At 35.3% G+C, this 23,402-nt stretch overlaps 1 protein-coding gene and 1 non-coding gene across 13 annotated transcripts in view; both read left to right on the top strand.

Moving 5' to 3' along the window:
* Positions 1–22,567, top strand: part of Cep170 (centrosomal protein 170) — a 93,513-nt gene extending 70,946 nt beyond the window's left edge. For 6 of the 12 annotated variants that reach the window (XM_051147951.1, XM_051147950.1, XM_051147955.1 and 3 more), the window contains 7 exons: positions 2,253–2,487; positions 8,854–9,031; positions 11,532–11,702; positions 14,187–14,275; positions 20,136–20,229; positions 20,877–20,928; positions 21,836–22,567. In XM_051147951.1, coding sequence (XP_051003908.1) covers positions 2,253–2,487; positions 8,854–9,031; positions 11,532–11,702; positions 14,187–14,275; positions 20,136–20,229; positions 20,877–20,928; positions 21,836–22,134 — 1,118 coding nt within the window. In that variant the 3' untranslated portion in view covers positions 22,135–22,567. The remainder of the gene's footprint in view (positions 1–2,252; positions 2,488–8,853; positions 9,032–11,531; positions 11,703–14,186; positions 14,276–20,135; positions 20,230–20,876; positions 20,929–21,835) is intronic. The other 6 variants (XM_051147958.1, XM_051147954.1, XM_051147953.1 and 3 more) reach the window with 3 other exon arrangements.
* LOC127191250 (U6 spliceosomal RNA) lies at positions 16,121–16,227 on the top strand. The gene has a single exon (XR_007830866.1). It is a non-coding gene; the product is annotated as a U6 spliceosomal RNA (small nuclear RNA).
* Positions 22,568–23,402: the final 835 nt, after the last annotated feature.

Raw genomic sequence — 23,402 nt, 5'->3', positions numbered from 1 at the left:
AAATATGAAATATACCTTTGAAGCATGTGATTCTATTTGCTATGTTAAAATAAATTTTATAATGTTATAAACAAATAAGTTTCTTGTGGCCTACAAGGTTAAAATGATCTTGAGATTTGCTCTCATTTAAATATGTATTGATAAATAGTACTTCAGCAGCCAATAAATAAGACATTGATGATTTACACATCCCCAGTATAGATTTTCAATTTAGTGTCTCAGTAAGATCAGTCTATCAAATGAACCTAATTATATACATTGACTGTATTTCTGTAAACTATAGAAAATTAGAAAGAATGAAAGTAATTTTTAAATTTAACCTGGATAGGTTAAAAAAAAAATACCGAGCCGGGCGTGGTGGCGCACGCCTTTAATCCCAGCACTCGGGAGGCAGAGGCAGGCAGATCGCTGTGAGTTCGAGGCCAGCCTGGTCTACAAAGTGAGTCCAGGACAGCCAAGGATACACAGAGAAACCCTGTCTCGAAAAACAAAAACAAAAACAAAAACAAAAACAAAAACAAAAAAACCAGAAAACCTTTTATAATCTATTTTCCTGTCATTCCACTTTCTCCTCTTTTCCCCCTCATATGGAACTCCAGCCCATGGCTGCAGACTTAGTCTTCCCTGCTCAGTTAAAACTGTCTGGAAACATGCTCACAAGCACACCCAGAGTTGTGCTCCCATGATGATTTGAAATCCTGTGAAATTAATAGTGAAATATTAACTGTCTCATTCCTCTTCAGAAAAACAAACAAACAAAAAGGTATATATACTTTTCGTGGAGACCCATGAGCTTTCTCTACGTATGATTGCCCTCCTGTACCCATCAGTCTACATCCTGACCCCAGGATCCGCAGATGGGGTGTGAATGAGTGTACAGATGAGCAGGCTCTGACTTACCACATGGTCCTCGTATAGGTTTCTCGGCTTTACGCTGTCTCCAGTGGTGATGTCTATCAGTTTTATCTAAGATCAAGAAAAATACAATTTGGGGAAGAAGTATCAGGAAAAGTTTGAAATTCTAGTGGAGAATGAAGAAAATATGAGCTTCACTTACCTAGTCTGCAGAGTGATTCAAGTTCAGAGTGGAGAAAGGAAGGGGAAAGTTTTGTATATTATCAGTGGCATTTGAGAATTGCAACAAATGCTAAATATTTTTGTCACTTTGAATACCAAAGGCATTCATGTTTCTAGATTTTATAAATGCAAATGATGTTTATCCAGGAATCCATTCATAATTCAAAACTATCCTTAATCACTTGCTAACCAGCCATGTCACCTAAGTGATAGGTATACTTTGGTTAAACATTTCCTGCCTTTGTAAAGTTTACCATGAATTAGACATTATCTTCTGTGTTCTTTACTTGTTTATACTTTACAAATTACTTGTACGCTTGGCTCTCCTATTAACATTAGTATAATGCCTATATTGATTTGTCTTATTTTCAGTGTATCAGCAATAGCATTTTTAAATGTCTTTACTAACTGTGAGTGAGAACTTCACTGTGGCTATCTGAGGTGTCTCTCATGCCTTCAGTGTCAGTGACTGTGAGAAGTAGCTTGTGTAGTTTCATGGTCTGTAAATTTTACACTGTTGTCTTTTGACCATATGTTTTCAGTGTTAAAGCAACACAGTTGTATTGAAGATGCTTTGTTGTGGTTTTTTACCATGTAAAAAGATTTTTTCCAACCATAGCATAACAGGATGTTGAATGACAGAGGTAATGTTTTTTTTTTCTGCCATAAAGGCATAATTTCTGTAGCAGGAATTATGCACATTTGTGTGTTGGGAAAAGAGGGTTTTTGTCATCTCCCTGTTAAAAGTCCATGTGGCATGAGGAAATCTTTTCCCTTTTTATTTTTGTCGTGTTTTTGTTTCTGCTGTCATTTAAAAAGCATCCATGTCTCTACTTAAATATTTGCAACTGAAAAACACCCACATTAAGCATTTATGACTAGAGCTTGCTTAGTTTATCATTAGTGAACTTTTTCATCTGAATGTTTATTTACTACACTATGAAAAAATGTTCTTTTAATTGTTTTTTAATTATTCATTGTTTTTAGTTCACCAAAGTATAATGTTTCTATCTTTAAGGAGTAGTAGACTTAAAAATTTTTGTGAGGTATGTGTGTCAGTTTCTGAAAATTGTGCTGTGTGTGAACTCTCGTGGTGATTTTAAAAATGATGATTTTTGTTTTATATTTTAAATGATAACATAATAACTCTTTTTTTAATAATTAAACAAATTTAGTAAATTCAAGATGGAGGCGCTTTCCTACTGACTATGCTTCCACCTCAGAAGATGAATTTGGATCAAACCGTAATTCCCCTAAACATACTCGTCTGCGTACTTCTCCAGCCCTGAAAACCACTCGCATGCAGAGTACTGGATCAGCAATGCCTGCCAGCTCTTCATTCAAGCACCGGATTAAAGAGCAGGAAGACTATATCCGAGACTGGACTGCCCATCGCGAAGAGATAGCCAGGTTGGTCCTCAGTCTTTATCAGCATGGCAGGTTGCTGGGCCTGGAGAGAGGTAGCTCAGGAGGCAAAGGGCAGAGGAGAACCTGGGTCTAATTCCTGAGGATCCGCTGCCTCTTCTGATCTCCACGGCTGCTGCTGTGTCTGTATGTGCACAGGCAGACAATTAGGAACCCACATACACATAAAAGAAAATGATATTTTTTTAAAAATTAAAAACAGTGCAGGTTGATAACAGAAGTTTGCTTCTTCATCTGTATAATTATCTAAGAAATGAAATCTCTAAGTTTCAATTAACTGTTCCATCAAAAGAATTACTCTCTATCAGACTTTTCCTTTTGTTTTCATTTTAAATTATTTAATGTTCATGCTGTTGACATATGGCAGAACACATCATAAAATCCTTTTATTTTGTTCTCCCCACTTTCTAGGATTTCTAGTAGAGACACTGGTGAGCATAACTTTTGAATGGTGGTTTGACTACACATAGTTAAGATTTGTTGGGGCAGTATAAAGCTTACTCTCTTTTTAATATAATCTAAAGGAGAAATCTTTATAGCAGTATGTTACAGGTAGGCTCCTAATGTTACAAGGCAACTTTGAGTAGGCATATTTTTACCTTTTTAAATTGTTGTTTGGTTTTTGAGGTAGTTTTGATGAAAAATCTAAGCTGAGTTGACCATGAATTTGAGTTGTCCTTCTTGGCGTCAGATGTTGGGGTTACAGTACGCTCTACCTTGCCTAGTATTGCTTACATTTTTATAAATTCATTAAGAGCAGTTAGTTCAGCCCCTTAGTTAAAACACAATTATTATGACTATTGAGTGACTGCTTAGTATAACCTTGAAATAAGTACAAAAAGTAAAGCTCACATTGTGCATATGATCACTAACACTACAGTTAAACATTTTAGACTCAAAGAAGCCATAATAGCTGAAATCTAATGATTTTGTTTAACTCTAAGATTTTTAAATTTTTCTGCAGAATGCTTATGTTGTCTAAACATTTTTACTATGGTAAATGCTATTTGGTTTTGCCTTTATACCAAGACACTAAATTTTATACTTGCCACAATGTATTACAATAGTCCACAATGATTATAGAGCAACAGCAACTTTTACCATAATTTGATTTTTTTTTTCCCTTTGTTGAATTCTGCAATCATCAGGTGTTTTGGATTTTTTTGGTTTTGGTTTTCTGATGTTTGTTTGTTTGTTTGTTTGTTTTTGTTTTTGTTTTTGAGACAAGATTTCTCTGTGTAGCCTTGGCTGTCCTGAAATTTACTCTGTAGACCAGGCTGGCCTCAATCTCAGAGATTCTCCTGCCTTTTAAGTGCTGGGATTAAGGGCACATGCCACCACTGCTCAGCTTGTGATCAGGTTTTTAGTGAGACTACTTACCAAAGTTTTCAAGTCAGTTGGTCTAACTACAGAAAAGGAATCTGTGAGTCATGGGCTCACAAATGCTTGTCAGAGACTTTCTGTTCTGATCACAGCTCCCGACAAGTCTTGTTTTGGTCTTGTGTTGTCCCCTCTTGCTGCACAATGTGCCAAAGGGAACTAAACCATGTCTTTCCCCTCGCTCTGCTGCAGACTGGAGACCAGCATCCTTTCACTTTTGGAGACAAACCTTTTATGAATCCAAATAGAAAAGAGTTAGCAGAAAAGAAGGAGGACAATGGCTGCAGACCTTGTTTCCCTTGATTTTATTTGTTAGGTGTATTAGTGTTGCTCCTGTCTCTGTTTATTCTATAAGAGATTCTAAGCCCAAGTCATTCTAACAATTTTCATCCCTAGCTACCTTTATTTTGTGAGTAGAACTGTACTATTAGTATTTATCCTACAGGATTTTAATTTTTAAAAGAAATTTAAGCCAGAGAACTGTGGTGGTGGTTGTGGTTGTTGTTCATGAAAAATAGAGAAGGAAGGAAAAACAGAACTATAGGAGGAGGGAGCTGAATTTTAGTGCTCTAAAAGAGTAGTGGAAAGTTAGAGTTATGTGAGAAAATTATCTTCAAAGGCCTTAAATCAAACTAAGAAATTATTATATTTTTATGAAATAGTGATGTCACCTAAACAAAACTCACTAATCATTGAAGAATACTTCAGTTATTTGTCATTAAGAAATGTAATTTTAAACACTATCACAAAAATAGTTTGTGCTCTGGTAGATTTGTCTATTTTTAAATGTAGACCTATTTCATTCATAGTTCTTTACCTTTATTTAAATAAAAACAAGGTTAATCCAGAATATGGACTGTATAAAGAAAATAGAGCATCCTTGATCTTTTGGGTTGTAAGTGATGATTTCCTTACAGATATTCCTGATAGGTGTGCCTTAGTACAGCAAAAGATAAATTTCCATCTAGTGGAAAGTTAATAGATTTTAGTTGTTTTATAAATACTAAGGTACACAAAGCTAGAGTTTTAACTTTGCAAATGATTAAATACTTTTAACTAAAAGGTTATGCTGGAAAATTATATAGTTCACATATGAATCACAAAGAACTTAGCAGTATTATAGCGTTTTAAATTCATTATTACATATGCATTGTATCATTTAATTACACTTTGAAAAGAGAATTTCATTTAAAAAAGTATTAAGAGAAAACAACCAGTTCATTATAGATACTACATTAAAACATTTAAAAGTAAAGCCAGTATAATATTTTGTCTCAGCTCTACGATTTGCAAAGATATTATGTTCTTTTTTATGTACACCTCTAGAGTGATACTTTACATCATATTCACATACATGTATATTCATATACATGTTCTTTGTATATGTTGTATAAATTAACTCAAGATATTTAAGTGTTTCCATAAGGATAACATAGCCATATTTTAGTGCTGAAACATAAGAAGCCAGTTGGAGTTAGAATCATAATTACAGAAGATATTCTCAAAGCAAATACTTAAAAGCCATGGTGCTAAGTGGTATCACAAGAGATTGTGAACAGACTAAATATGCTGGCTCTACGTCATAATATAAATTATGGTGTTACAGTCTAACTAAATGGTCTAGAGACGGACTCAGCGTCAGACCTGGATTCATATCCTTTTAAACATACGCTTGTGTAAATCTGTGATGGGCATAATACCAGTGCTAGCATTAGTGTTTGACACTGATAAGTTACTATAATACACGTTAGATTTTAAGAACAACAAAGAAGATAATGATAATTGAATTTCTTTAGGATGTAGGTTTTCTATAAACCCAATAAGCTTCGTGAGAATCCACTTAAGGGTGGAATTTAAGGCCACAATTAAGTGTTTAACATTTTACAAAATATTTTGCTGAACTGTTGTAATCAAGAATCCTAACAAGTGAAGGTTCATACCTTCAGTCCAAACTCAAATAATTTTATAATTTTATAGTGTTCTTATAATAAAAATACTTTATAATTTGTCCTTGGTTTCTTACGATTAAAAAGATTCTTAAACGTATTTTCTTGAACTTCTGCTATGCCTGTAAGTCCGTAATAATGTATTTTATAACATACATCTGTAAAGAAGAAACCTTTAATTTATTGAATAAGAAAAGTGTCATTACTAAGCACATGTGTGAAAATCATAAACTTTCTGATCCAAAGTACATTTTTCAGCTTGTTTCAATTTTTAAACAGATAATTCCTCCTCTACAAAATAACTTGAAATTTGATTTGAGCTTCCGTCACTTGAGGTAGAAGGACTAGCAGTGCTCTAGATCGTCATAATTGATTTATATGTTGAATCTTTGGGATTTTTTTCTCTTTTAATATTGTAATAAATAAAATGGAATTAAATGTGGATTGTATATTAAGTTTTAAAATTGACAAGTGTAAATGTTTTTATATTTGCTAAAAAAGCATTATTTTATATACCCCCAAATAAAATATACTATTTTGGGATTTCTTCTAGCAGATTTGAAGGGGGTAGAAAGTGAAAAAACGAGCAAAGATTGTAGGCTGAGAGTTTAAAAGCAGAGCACAGCACTACATGTAAAGAAATATGCTGGATTATAATATTGGATTCTAATCCAATAGATGCAATTGAGAAACTTTATATATTAAGTTGAAAGTTCTAGTTGAGCAAGTGTCTTATTTCTGTTTGAAATTTTTGCCTCATGATTTTCCTGTTATCTATATTTTTTTCTTCCAATTTTTCCTGTGGTTCTTGTAATAAATGCAGAGGGCTTGTGTCTATGTTTTTGAGATAGGGGCTCATGTAGTCCAGGCTGGCCTCAAGCTTAAGCTGAGGATGACCTTGAAGTCATGATTTTCATGCTTTCACTTATCAAGTGCATATATTACAGGTATGTGCCACTGCACCTGACCAGCTGCTTACATTTTTAGTAATAGGTTGTTATCACTGAATCAATATTAAGACCAGAATTGCCTTTCCAAGATATAGCAGGCACATACAGAACATAACAGAAAATAAAAGGAATATTTCCTGGGAGCTTGTTGCTTGGACCTTATGTATTATATATACATTAAGAATCTCTTGTTTTTAAACAATTTTTACTGTGTAACATGTGAGAATAAATTATTTTCTTTACATTCTTACTACTTTCGATAACTATCACATTTCATTATATAAATATCTGCAAAGAAAAATAGATTTTAAAAAGTAAACTGATTTTTTTTTATTATTATTATTACATCAAGGCTTTGTTACTGTTTCTCATCCTAGTTCATTGATGTCAGGAAAGAATTTATAACACAGACTAGGCATCTCTTACTCAAAATAGTAGTAAAGAGAAGTGCTTTTGGATTGGGTTTTTAGAAAATTGTTGCGTACACAGTGAGGTCTTTGGAAAGGAACTCAATTCTAAACAGAAAATTTGTATGTTTCATATGTGAAGGGACAAGTATCTGCTCAAGACAACCCCAAAACCAAGTTCTCTGCACAAAGGAGATTTATTTGCCTCAGAGGGACAAAGGGCAGGCAATAAGAGACAAAGACAGGAGACAGAGGACAGACAAGAAAGTATAATCCCACATTTTATATAACTTTTTAAAAAACGTTTCTTTGCACTTTGAAAGTTATTTAAGCTTTCACCTGTGTTTCAAGTATGTTCTGTCATTCTAGATCCTTCTCTATAGCAGAAGCCAAATTGAGTTTTATGTCCAACAAATATATAATGTGAAAAAATTCTAAGAATTGAAATCTTTAACATGGATGGGAATATATCAAAGGCAAAATTCTATTATTTTTCTTTCTTAAAGAATTTTTTAATGCTAACCAGGACTGACTTGGAGATGTGACAGGTAGGGTGCTTGCCTGGCATGCACAAGTCTCCTTCTGGTAAGCCAGATGTTGTGGCACATACATGTTATCCCAGTACTCAGGAGGCAGGGGCAGGGGGATTGCTGAGCAAGTACATGTAGCAAGACCATATCTGAAAAAACAAACAAACAAACAAAAACAACAGCAAAAAGCCACAGTTATTTCATGAGCCTGCGTGAATGAACACAGAGCTTCATGGACTTGAGAAACAATGTGAGATCTGGTCCTTCCAAGCTGTACAGTCATAGACAGGTCTCTACACTTTCCTAGTAATGTCTCCTTATTAACAAAATCAGCCAAGCCCTGCTCCGGAAGAGCATTGTGGTCCTCAGATGACAGGATGCAGAGTAGGAAGTGCTGTGCATAGCATAGAACAGGGCTTCGGTTCATGACTTCCTGGTACCCTAGGCCTCTTCAGTGAAGCTTACTGTTTACAATTGCATGAACATAATTACTTAGATTTACAAAGACTTTCAATAATGCTGAAATACAGTTAGCAAAATGTTTTGCACTATAGTAGCCAATGGTTCTTTATTGACACATTTAATAAATGTCACTAGTTCGGGTTTTAATGGCTGTATAAGTTTCAAAAAGCAATCACTATAAATGATATTTTGAGATAGCTATAAACAACTATAATGTGATTTCTGTTGGCGACAAAATTACCTAGTCTTGTTAATTCCACTGTAGTGCATTCTTGTATTTACAGTTAAAATGCTAAGTATCAGTTAGGTAGTGAAAATAATTTCTTTGGTTCTTATTATCTATGAAGTCTGTCATATCCGAGTTTAAGATCTTCGTGTCATGTCAATGCCAGTCATTAAAATTAGCTGTGTGTTTTAGAGTATTCAAAATATATTTTATAAGATGTTATCTTGTAGATTATTTGGAACTTCATTAATGTTACTATTTGAAGTTAAATGATTTTTTTTCTTTTGTTTGGTTGTTTAGTACCAAGATCGTAAAGAGCACTCCAAAGAACCTTAAGTTTGGGATGGAAATCTGTAATTAGATATACAAGTTGCATGACTGTCAAGATTGATTGTTTCTATAGCTCTTAATTTAAAGGGAATTAAATTTCTTTTCTAAAATTATTACCAGGATCAGCCAAGATCTTGCTCTCATTGCTCGGGAGATCAACGATGTAGCAGGAGAAATAGATTCAGTGACTTCCTCAGGCACTGCCCCTAGTACCACAGTAAGCACTGCTGCCACCACCCCTGGCTCTGCCATAGACACTAGAGAAGAGGTAGGAGATCTTCATGGAGAAATGCATAAGGTTCTTTCTTTTCTTAATTTCATTTGCTTTTAGCCTTTTGCTTAGTTCGTTTTAGTTATGTCCACCCTCCCTGTCTGCATGCAGCTCTGCATTTTCCAACTTTGCTTTAACAAATTTATTTTTGTAATAGTAAAGACTAAAAGGCTAATATTTGGTCTACTATTAACAAAAAAAAAAATGGAAAATTATTTACCTGTAAGCATTTTGCCTGTTGATTCCTGATCTATAACCTTACTTGAAATGTGAATGTAAATATTATTTAGAAAGCAAATTGAATTTCACAGATGACTATATAAGCCTTCAGTGAGTTTTGACATTGAAAATCGTCCAGTTAAAAGAAATGGTCACTACTAAGTTAATAGCAAAGAAAGAGAAAAATTCTACACCTTTTTAGAATAGCAGTTCTGTTGACAGTTATACATCATATTGTTTTTCAAAACTGAAACATATTATACAAATACTATCTCTCATATGTACACATATTACAGATACTTTTTACAAACTCTGGAATATAAGTTAGCATTTGTAGTTATTGCCCATCCAAAACCATGGCTTCTAACAGTATAGCTCCAGGAGACAGTGCTTGCTCCACATTGCTCCACAAAGTACCTTTAACTTAAAATGAATGATACAGTCGTCTCTTGTCCCTCCATTTAATCAATGGAGATTAATTCCAAGTCATACATCAAAATCTGAGAATATCCCAGTTTCTTAGACAAAATGGCACATGTAGGCTGTGGTCATCCTTCCTCTGGACAAGAGATGAGCTCTAGATGATTCATTGTACCCATTATAATGTGAAAGTGGTGAGGCTGTGTCGTGTAGAGAATAGTGACAAGAAAGAAGTCCATATAGCTCTAGAAATCAGGAGTAAAGGGAGAATTTTTACACACACACACAAAGGTCAATTGAAATAGCACCATGGAAAGTGTTAATTGGAAAGAGTGTATTGAGGGGAATACAGGACGTCTGTAGCATTTTAAAAATATTTTCAATACTTACTTGAATCCCCAGATGAGGCAGGTTGACTATACGCTCTAGCCACATTAGCTTTCTTTAGCTTGAGCCGAAGTATAAACTGAAGGTTAGCCTTTTAAAGGAACAAGTGTGTCTGTATAAGGCCTAAATCTAGAAGTAGATTTTATGTTTTAAATGATTAAAAGTGGGAAAAGAATAGTGACTTACAACATAAAAATCATTTTAAATTCACATTTCAGTATCTGTAAAGTTGTATTACAATATAGCCATTCTCGCTTGCTTAACTGTTGTCTATGGCTGTTTCTGTGTTGCAGTGCAAAACTGGGTTCTCAGACATACTATACAGTTGCAAAGCCAAGAACATGTACTATCTGCCACTTTACAGGAAAAAAAAAAAAAAAAACGCTCCAGCCCTCGTACTGATAACTCTACTTCTTTATTTTATTAAATTCTAAATAGTAACCAAAAATGTCTAGCCTTTTGGACACTTGAGTCTGGTAAACTGTGCTGATGTTCTTTCCTTCAGTTGCTTCTTTGTCACATTCTTTTCTTATAAAGCTCCTTAATGGTCACTTCTTGTTTATTTTTTGTTTGTATGTTTTCTAATTTAATAAATGATATTTCATTAATCTGTGTAGAGTTTTGTTACCACACTGATCAATTGTAAATGAATATAAAATCATCTTTCTTGGTTAAAAAAGAAAAAGCAAGAGGATCTTCATGGTGGCAAGACATACACAAGTCTCTGGTACATTGAAATAATATTATTTTCTCAGCTTTCTAACTAAGTTTTACCTAACATGGTTATTCGTTCACTGAGACCCAGCAGAATTACTGAACCATCCCATGGAATAGAGTTCCACTCCGCTGTCGTTTTCTTTCACAATGCTACACTAGTTGTTCTTCCGTTGGTAAACCCGTTACTTGGTGTTGCATGTCCAGAGTCTGCACTGTAGCTGGCAGGACATTAGTTCACTCTAGGGAGATGTTTGTTCTCTATCATTGTTGCAAGCTTGACTGAGACCAAAATATTTATTATGTGGATTAATTTTTGTTTCCTTTTGGAAATTTAATTGGAATTTGCCATTTATATATCTTGTGAAGAAATTTGGCACCTGGATTTGGGGAGGAAAAAACAAGATAGAAAACTAACAGAAAAAGAAACATTATTTTATACTGGTAAGGCAATGTGAGTAAAGTGAACTCATTGTCCACCTACAGGGTTCAGGGGGTTTTGTCTTTATTTTTCCTTTGGAGAACATCTTAATCATGAAAGAATTAAGTTTAGCATAGCTAAATATTTTTGAGTTTGAAAAGACGATTAGTATAGATAAGTATCTTATTTTATAGAAGAAGCCTATTTGGCATGCTTATTTAAAAAGTAATTGGTTTATTGAAGTTTCATGCTTCTGTTAATACTTCAGAATGAAATAACTTCTCTCTGATCATAAAAATTATAGTGCCAGTATTTCTGTAATTTTCACTGTTCTGTTCTCATAAGGGTTTGCTTTTGTCCTACTAGTTGGTTGATCGTGTTTTTGATGAAAGCCTCAACTTCCGAAAGATACCGCCATTAGTTCATTCTAAAACACCAGAAGGAAACAATGGTCGGTCTGTTGATTCAAGACCTCAGCCAGCAGAGCATCCTGATCACTTAACGATTACAAGACGGAGAACCTGGAGTAGGGATGAAGTAAGTGAAGTGCAACCCTTTAGCATACGGCGGGGGCATCTCTACTGTGCCATATGAGGTGATAGTAGGCCCTAGTTACTTTACGAGTGCCAGATTCATTATTACATTGTTGAAGAGAGTTGTCCAAGCTAAACTATAATATATATACAAGTCTGGGCATGGTGGTTCATGCCTTTAATCCCAGCACTCGGGAGGCAGAGGCAGGCTGATCTCTGTGAGTTCGAGGCCAGCCTGGTCTACAAAGTGAGTCTAGGACAGCCAAGGCTACACAGAGAAACCCTGTCTTGAAAAACAAAACAAGCAATATATATGTATGTATGTGTACACACACACACACACACACACACACACACACACACACACACACACACACGTACAAGTCAAGATTGATTCTAAGTTAACCTAAAAGCCAGCATGTATTTTTTTTTAATACTATTAAATTAATCCTTAAAAAAATAATATGGAACCAGAAAGATGACCCAGCAGTTAAGAGCTCTTGCTGCGCAGGACTCGGGTCTGGCTTCTGGTACCCACATAATGACTCACAACAATGTAAAGTCCAGTTCCAGGCGATCCTTTGATTGAAGGTCCTGAGTATTATTATGCATGAACATTTTATACTGCCCCGGGTAGTGGCACACACCTTTAATCCAGCATGGCAGAGGCAGGTGGATCTCTGAGTTCAAGGCAAATCTGGTCTATATAGTAAATTCCAGAATAGCTAGAGCTACTACACAGAGAAATCATGACTCACAAGAAAAAAAAAAGTGGGAGACAGGGTCTTATGTAGTCCAGGCTAGCTTTGTACCATGTAGCTATGGTTAGTCTTCAACTACAAATCCTCCTGCCCCCAACTCACAAATTTTGTTTTGTAGATGTGCTCCACTATGAGCACTGCCACGTGTTTTAATATTCTGAACAGAAGATTTTCCAAGTGAGAAAGCTACAGAGTTGCAATCCCAATCCTGCAGAAACTTACAACATGCTCTTTCTGCTGCCCTAATAGTGTTAATTTGGTGTGGGTATAAACAGAAGGACCCATTCTCTTATTTTTACCCGTGTTCATTATGTATCCTCAGGTATGAGGTGATGAATTCCTCTAAAGATAGTACAGTTGTGAGGAAGAAATTTATATTTTCAGTGAAGTCATCTCAAAGCTGATACCAGAAATGTAACACATTGTGGCACTGACTTGTATTTTTTGGAGTAGAAAAGAGAGAAATCTTGCTCTTTATGTTATTGTTTTCCATAAAATGATATACCCTTTCTTCTCTGTAATATGTATTTTCCATTTTTTTAAACCTTCCTGGTTTGTTTGTTTGTTTATTATGCATACAGTGTTCTGCAGGCCCAAAGAGGGCATCAGATCACCTTATAGATAGTTGTGAGCCACTATATGGTTGTTGGGAATTGAACTCAGGACCTCTGGAACAGCAGTCAGTGTTCCTAACCTGTGAGCCATCTCTCCAGCCCCATATTTTTCCATTTGTATGTCATGTTTCCTCAGGGCCCGCCAATCCCATAATTCCTACTTACCCACTTCTTGTCTTCTTGTGGCTTTCCACATCTACTTACTACCTTCTCTCTCCTCAGTGAATCCAAATCTGTGTCATTATAAGCACTTTCGAGTCACACTCCTTAACTCCCTTCACTGTTCTTACCACACTGCATCACAAAATCTAGAGTGATTTGCCTGTTCTCTTACACAGAGTTTACTAGCATCTCTGTGTCATATTTTTATACTACGTTGCTTTTAAAAAGCATTTTGTTATCCAAAGTCCTTCTCTCCTACACAAGCTTTGTTTGTCTGTTGTGACTGGGCCTAACCTAGCTTGCCGCCATTGTGAGCACAGCAGTCAAACTGCATGCCCCTTACCCTCACACTGTCTGTGCTGTCTTCTCTCCAACGGCAGAGCTAAGTGTGCCAGAGATCACATTACTCTCCCAGTCCAACCTCTCTCTGTGGCATTGTACGGACGCTGTGATCCCTAGTTAGCCTTTGTTCTCAAGTTCTCAGTACCACCCTAGTTCTCAACACCAACCCCCATTATGAAAATTTACTACTTTCAGTAAGTTCTTTAAAATTCGTCTCCCTCAGTAGTCTCTGAAAGCTCCTGGTTGTGTTCTTTCTCATCTTTGTATTCATATTATTTGATAAATAGGCAAGTAATATAGTCCTCTACTTACCCTTTTTATGATCATACAAACTTCAAATATGAAAGGCAGAGCCATGATAGTGATTATGAAGAGGATAAAATGGGTTGTTTTTTAAATAGGATGAACAAAAAAATAAGGAACTTTGACAAGTTATTTAACACAGGAACCCTTTGTTGATGTTTCTTCTTTCTCAATGTAATTTTTCTAATTACATCACTTTATTTTAAATTAAAATTAACATAGATGGTATTAGTGTAGTGAGTTGTGCTAGTGTTCTTAGTGCTCATGCAGCAAATATATGCCAACATGCCTTTTTCTCTGTTGCAGGTCATGGGAGATAATCTGTTGCTGTCATCAGTCTTTCAGTTCTCTAGGAAGATAAGACAATCTATTGATAAAACAGCTGGGAAAATTAGGTACTTTATGTTTCTCTACTCACTCTTTTCTGTTTCCCTCAGACCTGTTGGCACAGCTATGAGGAGCTAGTGAAGGCACTGATGTGGAGCCTTACTCTGCTGTTTCCAGTTACTTTGCAATATAAGGATTAGTCTCGCTCAACAAATGTCCCTGGCTGTGAGCTCATTTGTAACTGAGAATTAACACTTTCAGTTATTAGTGACTGAAACCATTTGCTTTTTCACAAAATATTAGTAAATATTTTAAACTTTAAACTTAACAGATTCTTGATTTCCTTCACTCAGAGTGGACCCCAGTGTCTTCTGCATGGGTAGGCAGGTCTGAGATCCTAAGACTCAGGAAATCTGTGAGCAGCAACCTTAGTGAGTAAAATGCTATGTAACTGTTCAGCCCTAGGCCCACATTCTTACTAATAATACAAAAAAAGTAGTAATTGGGGCTGGTGATAGAGCCCAGAGCCCATGATAGTTGACTAGTAGGCTGCTTACCTGTTATTTGTGAGGCCTTGTATTTAATTCCCAACACTAAGCGTAAGAAAATAAGTAAATAAACAAATAAATGTAGTTTTAAAAAATTCTTATTTAAAACATAGTGTGATCTGCACTGTTTGTTTTCCTCTCTATTTTTAGTAGTTGTTAACAGTATATGAGCATGGTTCAAAACTACAAATATTTAAGATACACTTACACATATAGTATTTGTCATGTGTATATGATTTTTTCCCTTTAAGTTTAGTTTTCAAGTCTCAACAGATGTAATCATGATCACTTGCTCTTCTTCATTTTGGGCATTTTTTTTTTTTTTTAAACTTAGTACCTTTACTTTTTCAAAAGTATTGGTTAAACATATTGATAGATCCTTAATATTTGAATGGAATATGAAGTATGCTGCCTTAAGAAATTGAACATTTGGCTTTTTTGGGTTTTTGTTTGTTTGTTTCCAGAAAGGCTGTCTCTGTGTGGCATTGGCTTCCTAGACTCTCTTTGTAGACCAGGTTAGCCTCAAACTCACAGAGATCTGCCTGCCTCTGCCTCCCTGAGTGCTGGGATTACAGGCCCTGTTTGTTGACTACCTGTTTATTGTGCTCTGTTTATTGAGTACCTGTAAACAGGATTTTTTTTTTTTTAATTTTAATGACTACCCTTATGTACTATGCGTTAGTTTTTTTTCAAGATAATTTCTCTGTTCTCATACATCCCTGAAATTTAAATAAACTTAATCTTTCATGGAATAATAATGCACATTTATTAACAAGTAGTTATGGAGAGTAGATATATTAGACTTCATCAGAAAATGGCATGCATGGCAGTTTGTTTACCTGAATGAGTCAGCCTGGGCTTAAGCTCTTTCACAACATGTGTCTTAGTTTCATTTACTTCACTTGAATATGTGCTTTACTATTCACAATTGCTGTTCTCACCAAAACTCAGTATATCCCCTTTTTTATTATTGGAATTGCTAATTAGATAAAGGAGATGAAAACTACAAAATCATACTAATTCCCGTGAATTAAGTTGGAAATGAATTAAATTTTAAAAGATTTACAGTTGACTTTAGGATAATTTTACTTATAAATACTGCATTTTATGAAGTTACCTATTAATCCATTGTATATATTTCACTCATACTTGGAATTGATGTGATTAGTGTTCTGAGACTGTTTTACATGAGGTTTATTTTCCCTGTGATCATATCAGACCTGTGTTTACTGATCTCATTTCTTTCGCAAGCAAGAGAGCTACTCACCAGTCCCTCTACCCACTGTGCTACACTCTCTACCCAGTCTGTGCCCACAAGCAGGTATACTGGTTCCCTGGCGTAGAGCTCATTTAAAATTAGTAGGTGTGCTCGCTTCGGCAGCACATATACTAAAATTGGAACGATACAGAGAAGATTAGCATGGCCCTTGCGCAAGGATGACACGCAAATTCGTGAAGCGTTCCATATTTTTTAATCCCCCTCAGGAACAGTCATAGGGGAGGGGAATAATGGGAAAATGGGGGGGGGGAGGAATGGGAGGATACAAGGGATGGGATAAACATTGAGATGTAACAAGAATAAATTAATAAAAAAAAAAAAATCTACAAAAAAAAAAAAAATAAAATAAAATAAAATTAGTAGGAAAAAAGTAAGCCGAACTAATTCTGTTTTTCTTTTTCTTTTTTTTTTTTTCAGACTTCTTTTTTATTAATTAAACATTTTTTTATTTTTTACATATACACTTATATTATTACACATATATGCTAGACTACCTATAGCAAGAAGAACCATGACACAATCAGGAACTATATAAATGTTACATTCTTACTGTTTTGGCTGTTTGTATTTGACAGCCTTGAAGAAAACATCTTTCCTATCTTCGTGCATCTAAAATTCTGAATGTAATTCAATCTCTATCACATATTGTCATTATCAACTTAAAACATCTATCTAGACCTAAACATTTTTTTTTCTTTTTACCTAAAAACATCGTAACCCCTAAACAACTAGGGTTCATTGTAAAACTAAGCTACCTGGTCTTCAGCTACCTCAGGACCCAGCCATACCACTCCTGGGAATATGCCCGAAAAATGCTTCACCACACAACAAGGACATTTGCTCATCTATGTTCATAGCAGCTTTATTCATAATAGCCAGAATCTGGACACAGCCTAGATGTCCCTCAACCAAAGAATAGATAAAGAAACTGTGATAGATTTACACAATGGAATACAGCTATCAAGGAAATCTTGAAATTTACAGGCAAATTGATGTACCTAATTCACTATTACACATAAATTAACAAATATCTAGACCTTCGTCACATGCCTTGCTAATGAATAACCACAGATGTTACGCCTGTCTTGAGTCAAACATTCAGTTTGACAGGAAAACTGCTGCTGTTTTTATTTTAATTCCACTAAAATTATACTCTAAAATTGAACATGGAAGTATTAACCAACAGACTATTAAGTAAAAGGATGGTCTTATATAGGAGTTTAAAAGGGATGTGCAAGGCCCTACATTTCACTGCCAGACTACCACCAAGGAGTGGGTGTGGGGCTCTTAAAATCTCCAAATTTATTCATTGATTGAATAACTTGTGGCTGTATGTTATTTGTAGCATTCTTTTCGACCCTGTTACAGTTAAGTACAGAAGGCAGATATTTATTGCTGAGTTTATAACTTATTCTAAAAAAACCCTTGATAGGTAATAAATGAGTACTCACAGGAGTCACATTGCATGGTCATAGGTGGCTTTACTGATAAGAAAGCTTGAGTATATCATGTAATTTTATCCCTACCTTACTGAAATACAGATCCCAGTCCCTAATAGCTAATCCTTATCCAGGTAGGTGGTGTCATAGACTGCCTGGCTGTCCCTTGCTGTTGAGTTCACTCTTACCCAGCGCAGTGTTCATTGAACTCATCTCCAGACTGCCTCACAGGAAAACGCTGTGGGTTTGACAGTTAAACTTAAGTTCAGAGACTCCACTAATTGATATTACTATTGTTGAAATTTGACAGTTGGGGAAAACTTTAAAGATCTCTAGAAAGACCTTAACATAAATTTCAAATGCTGTTTAATTACCTTCTTGTGAGCTTTGAGTTTTGGTATATGTAAAGCTTATGACAAACTTTACAAAAATAATAAAGATGATAAAATGTCTTTATATTATGAAATTTATCATTGAAGGCCGAGCGTGGGGCACAAATATAATTGTCTGTCTAGTTAAGAGTAAAAGGCAATGGAAGGAAGGTTCACTTTCACCTCAGATATTCAGAAGAGGACATGTGTGGGAAAAGTATTAAAAAGCATGTGTGATTTCTAATAACCCAATGTAAAAGATACAAACATACAAACTGGCCTGATGCATAGGAATTGCCATGGTGGTTCGGGGAGTGACTGCAGGCCTTGGCTGCACCCTAGAAACACATGCCCAGTGAAAATCTAGGCATAAGCTTATTTAAATTGTTTGGATGCTCCTGCTGTTTGGCATTCTTGGTGCTCTCCAGCCCTCTAGCTTTGTAACAATTGGCCTTCAAGTGGTAAACTGCTGTTTGCACCCCAGACGACTTCTGTTAAGGACGGAGATTATATAGATACAACTTCCTTCTCCCAAAGCCAAGAACTTCATTGAAAAGATTTTTTGGTTTACTACTTTGGAATGAAATAAGTTTTGAAATCTATTGTTTTCATGGTGGAGTTAAACAGCCTAACTACTTTTTTAAATCTGTAATTATAATCTGATAGCCATTGTAAAATAACCTTTTTAAATTAAAAAAAAAAAGTTTTATTATAACTTTGTCTAAAACAATGTTTGATATGGTTTTCTACTTCCTTAGCATCCACATATGTGAGTGGAGTTAATTTCCTAAAGCCAAAGTGATTGGTTTGACATCTTACATCTCTGAAATAAGTCTTATTTTTCCAACAGGACTTTGTTCCCAGTGAGTCAGGAGCCTTGGGTAGCTCTTCTATGTTCTTTTCACCAGCAGTGAAATTTCAGCAGTTTTAGAAATCATGTGCATTATACTAACTTATTATCTTCTGGCAAAATTCACTGAATTTTTAACACCTCGTTTCTAAATACTTAACTTCCTTGACTGTACAGACCCATTGTAGTTTTCACTTAGCTTATGGAGTCCTCATTATTTTCTTTCCATGAGTCTTGGTGCTAAAAGAGATTATTTTTAGAAAGCACAATACACTTCTTATTCCTTCATAGTGTGGTCATTAGATGAAGCTCGTAGGTGCCCAGCATTGGGATTCAGTCTTTTCTATTGGGGAGATTTCTTAGCTCAGAAGAATCTTCTGAAGCTTCTTAGCCCCAATATGAAAAATTATAGATAGTCTGAATTTGAAGACTATTTGTACATTTAAATAACTTTTGAAAAAATACCATTAAGAAGATGCTGGCACTCCTAATGAGACCTGATAGGCTAGAATCAGATGGTAGGAGAGGAGGGTTCCCCCTCTCAGAGGACTGGGCTGAGGGGAATTGGGAGTAAGAAAAAAATTGGGAGTAAGAAAAAGGCAGGGTGGGAATGGGAGGAGACGAGGGAGGGGGGTTACAATCCGGATGTAATGTGAATAAATTACAAAAAATTAAAATTAAAAAATGTTAATGTATAGGATTTAGTTAAACTAGATTTTCAGACAGACTCAGTAGAGAATTTAAACAAAAAGGTGTTTAAATCTTTCTAAAACTGACTAGTGACTCAGAGATTTTAACTGATTGGAGAGAAGAGAATTCTGCAAATGGATGACAAAAAATATATAGTACTTTCAAAATTGAGAAGTTTGAGTTTTAGTTCTCATATGGAACAGTTATTTTATACTGTCTTAACTCTTATGTGCAAACACACTAACATGAATTAGGATATTTTGATAGAAATACAGTAAACAGTCTCCAGTATTTCATCTTTAATATAAAACTCATATTTTGATCCATCAACAATGTTTACAGTGCCTGCTTAAAGAGATTTTTAACTAACAGTTGCATACATAATTAAGTGTATTTTCCTCCTAATTTCACTTTACTTATACTTTGCATGTTCTATCACAGTGAAGTTAGGCTTTCTTAAGCAGTTGTTGTATCATTAGTCACACATAATAACAGCACTTGTATTATATTCAATTTTCAGTTAAAAATAAGATAAACAGTAAAAAAACTTTAGGCATGTATTATTACCCGGTTAGTTACATCTTTAATAGTTTTTCACATGCTTGAGTTAGTAGTATTTGCCAATTATTAAGCCTAAGTTTATTCAATAATTCTTTTACTTCTCTTTATGTAGTTTTGAAATGACATCTTGTTTTTGGTATTATCAAGAAAACCATTAAAGTTTAAAATGCTTGTGTTTTTTGGCCTGTAGAATATTATTTAAAGACAAAGATCGGAACTGGGATGACATAGAGAGCAAGTTAAGAGCCGAAAGCGAAATCCCTATTGTGAAAACCTCAAGCATGGTATGATCGTTTTTTTCAAGATTGAAACATTTCAGTGGAATGGCCTCATTTGTAGGGAAAGACATAGTTTTGAATATTTGCAAATTTATATTCTAAAAGACTGTATAAATGTATAGATTGAGTAAATTTCATCCAAATGTGTTTAAAATATCAGTTGTTTCAAGGCTACAAAGAATATTAAGAAGGATCTTGTGTTTCTCCCTGTGGTATATCTTGCTCACATAATAATTATACCTTATAAAAAAGTGATACCTTATAAGGAAGCAGCTTTAAATTTAGAACCTAAACATTAAATTAATGAATAATTTCCATTTAATATAGTATTGTCTTGTTAAAAGCATAGTTTTATCAAATTGTTCTCCTATATTGATGTTTCAACTTTATTTTTCCAAAAAAAACCCTCACAGGCATATTGTTAAAATGTTGCAAAGTTGGTCAGAACAGATATTTTAAAACCATCCTTGAAATTTTATTATCATTGTTGTTGAAACATTACTCAATTTCATTATTAAAGATTCTAAGTTGGGTCTTGCTTGTTGGGTGTCCTTTGATGTAACTACTCGGAACACCATAGAGAAAGTGGAATGCATCATGCATAACCTGAGAATGTTTCTGTGAACTAATTTGGGGTATTGCTTTCCCTGCAGGAGATTTCTTCTATTTTACAGGAGCTGAAAAGGGTTGAGAAGCAGTTGCAAGGTAAATTCACTACTAAATTAAGTAATAACTCTTCTGGATATGGCAGTGTAGGGTGTTCTGGCATTCAGGAGAAAGAGGCAGGAGGATTGAGTTTGGGACCAGCTCAGTGTTTTCTATTTCTGAAAATATATTTCTTATTATAGTCTTAATTATTGAAACAGTATTTGGCTAACTGTAATAATCAGTGCATATAAAAAAAGGGGAGAGTTAAGTATAAACAATTAATTCATGAAGTTTTACAACTATATAAAGGACTAGAAATGTACCTCAGTCCTAGAGTGCCTGACCAGCATGTGTGAGGCTCCAGCTTCTCTCTTAGCCCCATAAAAGTGAATATATAGATAGCTACCAATATCAAAACCAAAACATTATAAATTAGGTTTTTAAAAGAAATCTTTCTGCTGTTTCACTTTTGGTATATAGTGTCATATTCAGATTGGTCTCAAACTCACTCTATATAGCTGGGGAATCCTGGAGCTCTTGATCCTCCTCCCTCCACTCCTGGTGCCACCACACCGGGCAAAAAAGGGGGAAGGATTCTGAACACATGTTGGTATTTATATTTGATAAAATCTGGGTGTTAAGAATATAACCAGTATTTTTAGCACCCCTCTATGATTGTAAAAGCAAGTTTCAGAGCTCTCTTGGCTTTTACCCTTCTAAGTACTGATCTGTTCAGTCTCCTAAAATGTCTATGGGATCTGCAGGAATCTAGGAGAAGCACTCATATCTGTGTAAATCTACAATGTAGACTAACCACTGGTTATTAAGTATAGTATAAATTAAATATATATTAAGCAAAGTATAGCAGTAGAGGGCTAGCTAAAGTCTGTCTTAGATGGGCAGTGCTCCTGTCCACATCTTACTGAAAACAGATTTTTTTTTTTTTTTTTTAAATTTCCTTCAGTGATCAATGCCATGATTGACCCAGATGGAACTTTGGAAGCTCTTAACAACATGGGATTTCCCAATGCCATCCTGCCATCTCCACCAAAACAGAAGTCCAGTCCTGTTAATAACCACAGCAGCCCTAGTCAGACACCAGCACTTTGCCCACCAGAAACTAGGGCTCTGCACTCTGCAGCTGCTGCAGCAGCATCAGCCTCCACTGAGTTTGAAAATGCTGAAACTGAGGCCGATTTCAGTATCCATTTCAATAGATTCAATCCTGACGGGGAAGAGGAAGATGGTGCAGTACATGAGTGACGTTCCCTTGTTATTAGAGACGTTGTTACCTGTGGAGTGACTAGGGATATTGGAAGCAGCATGATGTTGACGTACAAAACAAGAGAGCTTGGTCAGCAACAACCTTGTTATATTTGTCTTCTTGATTGATTTATTTATTTTTGCCTCTAATGTGTCATACCAGTCTTTTCAAACCACTCAGACAACCACTTGAAGCACACTTAGCAAAAGACAGCTTGTGTTGGCTGTGCCTTTTGCGGCTTCGTGATTTTAAGATTGAACTGTATCGTTGCATTCTTTCCCTCCATAGTTCTTTTTGTTTTAAACCATGCTATGTCCTACAAACAAACTAAAATATCTAATATTTCTGAGCCCCTGTGTCTTCTGTGCCAAGCTCCTCCCTGAGGTGCACTTCCTCGTCAGCTGTACAGACTGTTAAAACCGTTCACCTGCTTCTTACTCAGAGGGTCTCTGTTACCACTCACTGTCCCTGGCCCAGTGGCAGTCTGCTCTGTAGAGTGAAACGACCCTCCACAGCAGTTGTCCTGCATCCTAGGACTTTCCAACGTAGTGTCATTTATAACTGTTGCTAAGTAACTTGTCTTGGGGTTTACGGAAATTAACTGTTATGTTTGCACTAAGATTTCCTGGGAGTGATAGATGGACATATCTATATATCGTTAAGGACTGACTTTTGTACATAGGAAGTTGACAATACTGTATTTGTTTTAACCCCACAGTGTTTTACTCCACTTTTCAAAAAAACTCATTTGGCACTTTTTTCCTACCTTTCTTTCATTCTTTCTTTCTTTTTCATTCTTTTTTATTTTATTTTGTTTCTTTAGGAAAGAAGATTCCGTCTCTCCTTTTAGATTAAATGACAACTAGAAAGGTTAAACTTGACAGATAGTGTAGGTGGAGTATATTTTTTAAAATTAAGAACATGTTATTTGTCCTGTGTTACCAGGTTTTTATGTGGCAGTTGGGGGAGGGGGAATCCCCCTGAAATGATCATGAGATTAATTTTTCTTCAATAGGAGATGTGGAGAGCCAGTAGTTGTGAGAGTAGTTGATAGTTCCACTCCCAGTCATTGAATTGCTTCTGTGTTTCCCTGTAGGTTCATAGTGACCCTGTGTCAGTCTTACACACTTGTAAGGACCCTGCAAGACAGAGACGGTGACTAAGGCTTTGGGCTTATAGCTACTAAAAAGAAAGCCTGTGAAAAGTACCTTCTTTAAGCTTTGTTTTTGTTACTGTTTTGTTTTCTTTCCAGTAAGCTCACATTTCA

This window comes from Acomys russatus, chromosome 6 (genome assembly GCF_903995435.1).
Source record: "Acomys russatus chromosome 6, mAcoRus1.1, whole genome shotgun sequence".
In the NCBI taxonomy this organism is placed as follows: Eukaryota; Metazoa; Chordata; class Mammalia; order Rodentia; family Muridae; genus Acomys; species Acomys russatus.
Note: the sequence above shows the minus strand (reverse complement) of the source record. Positions and strands in the feature narration are given on the sequence as shown.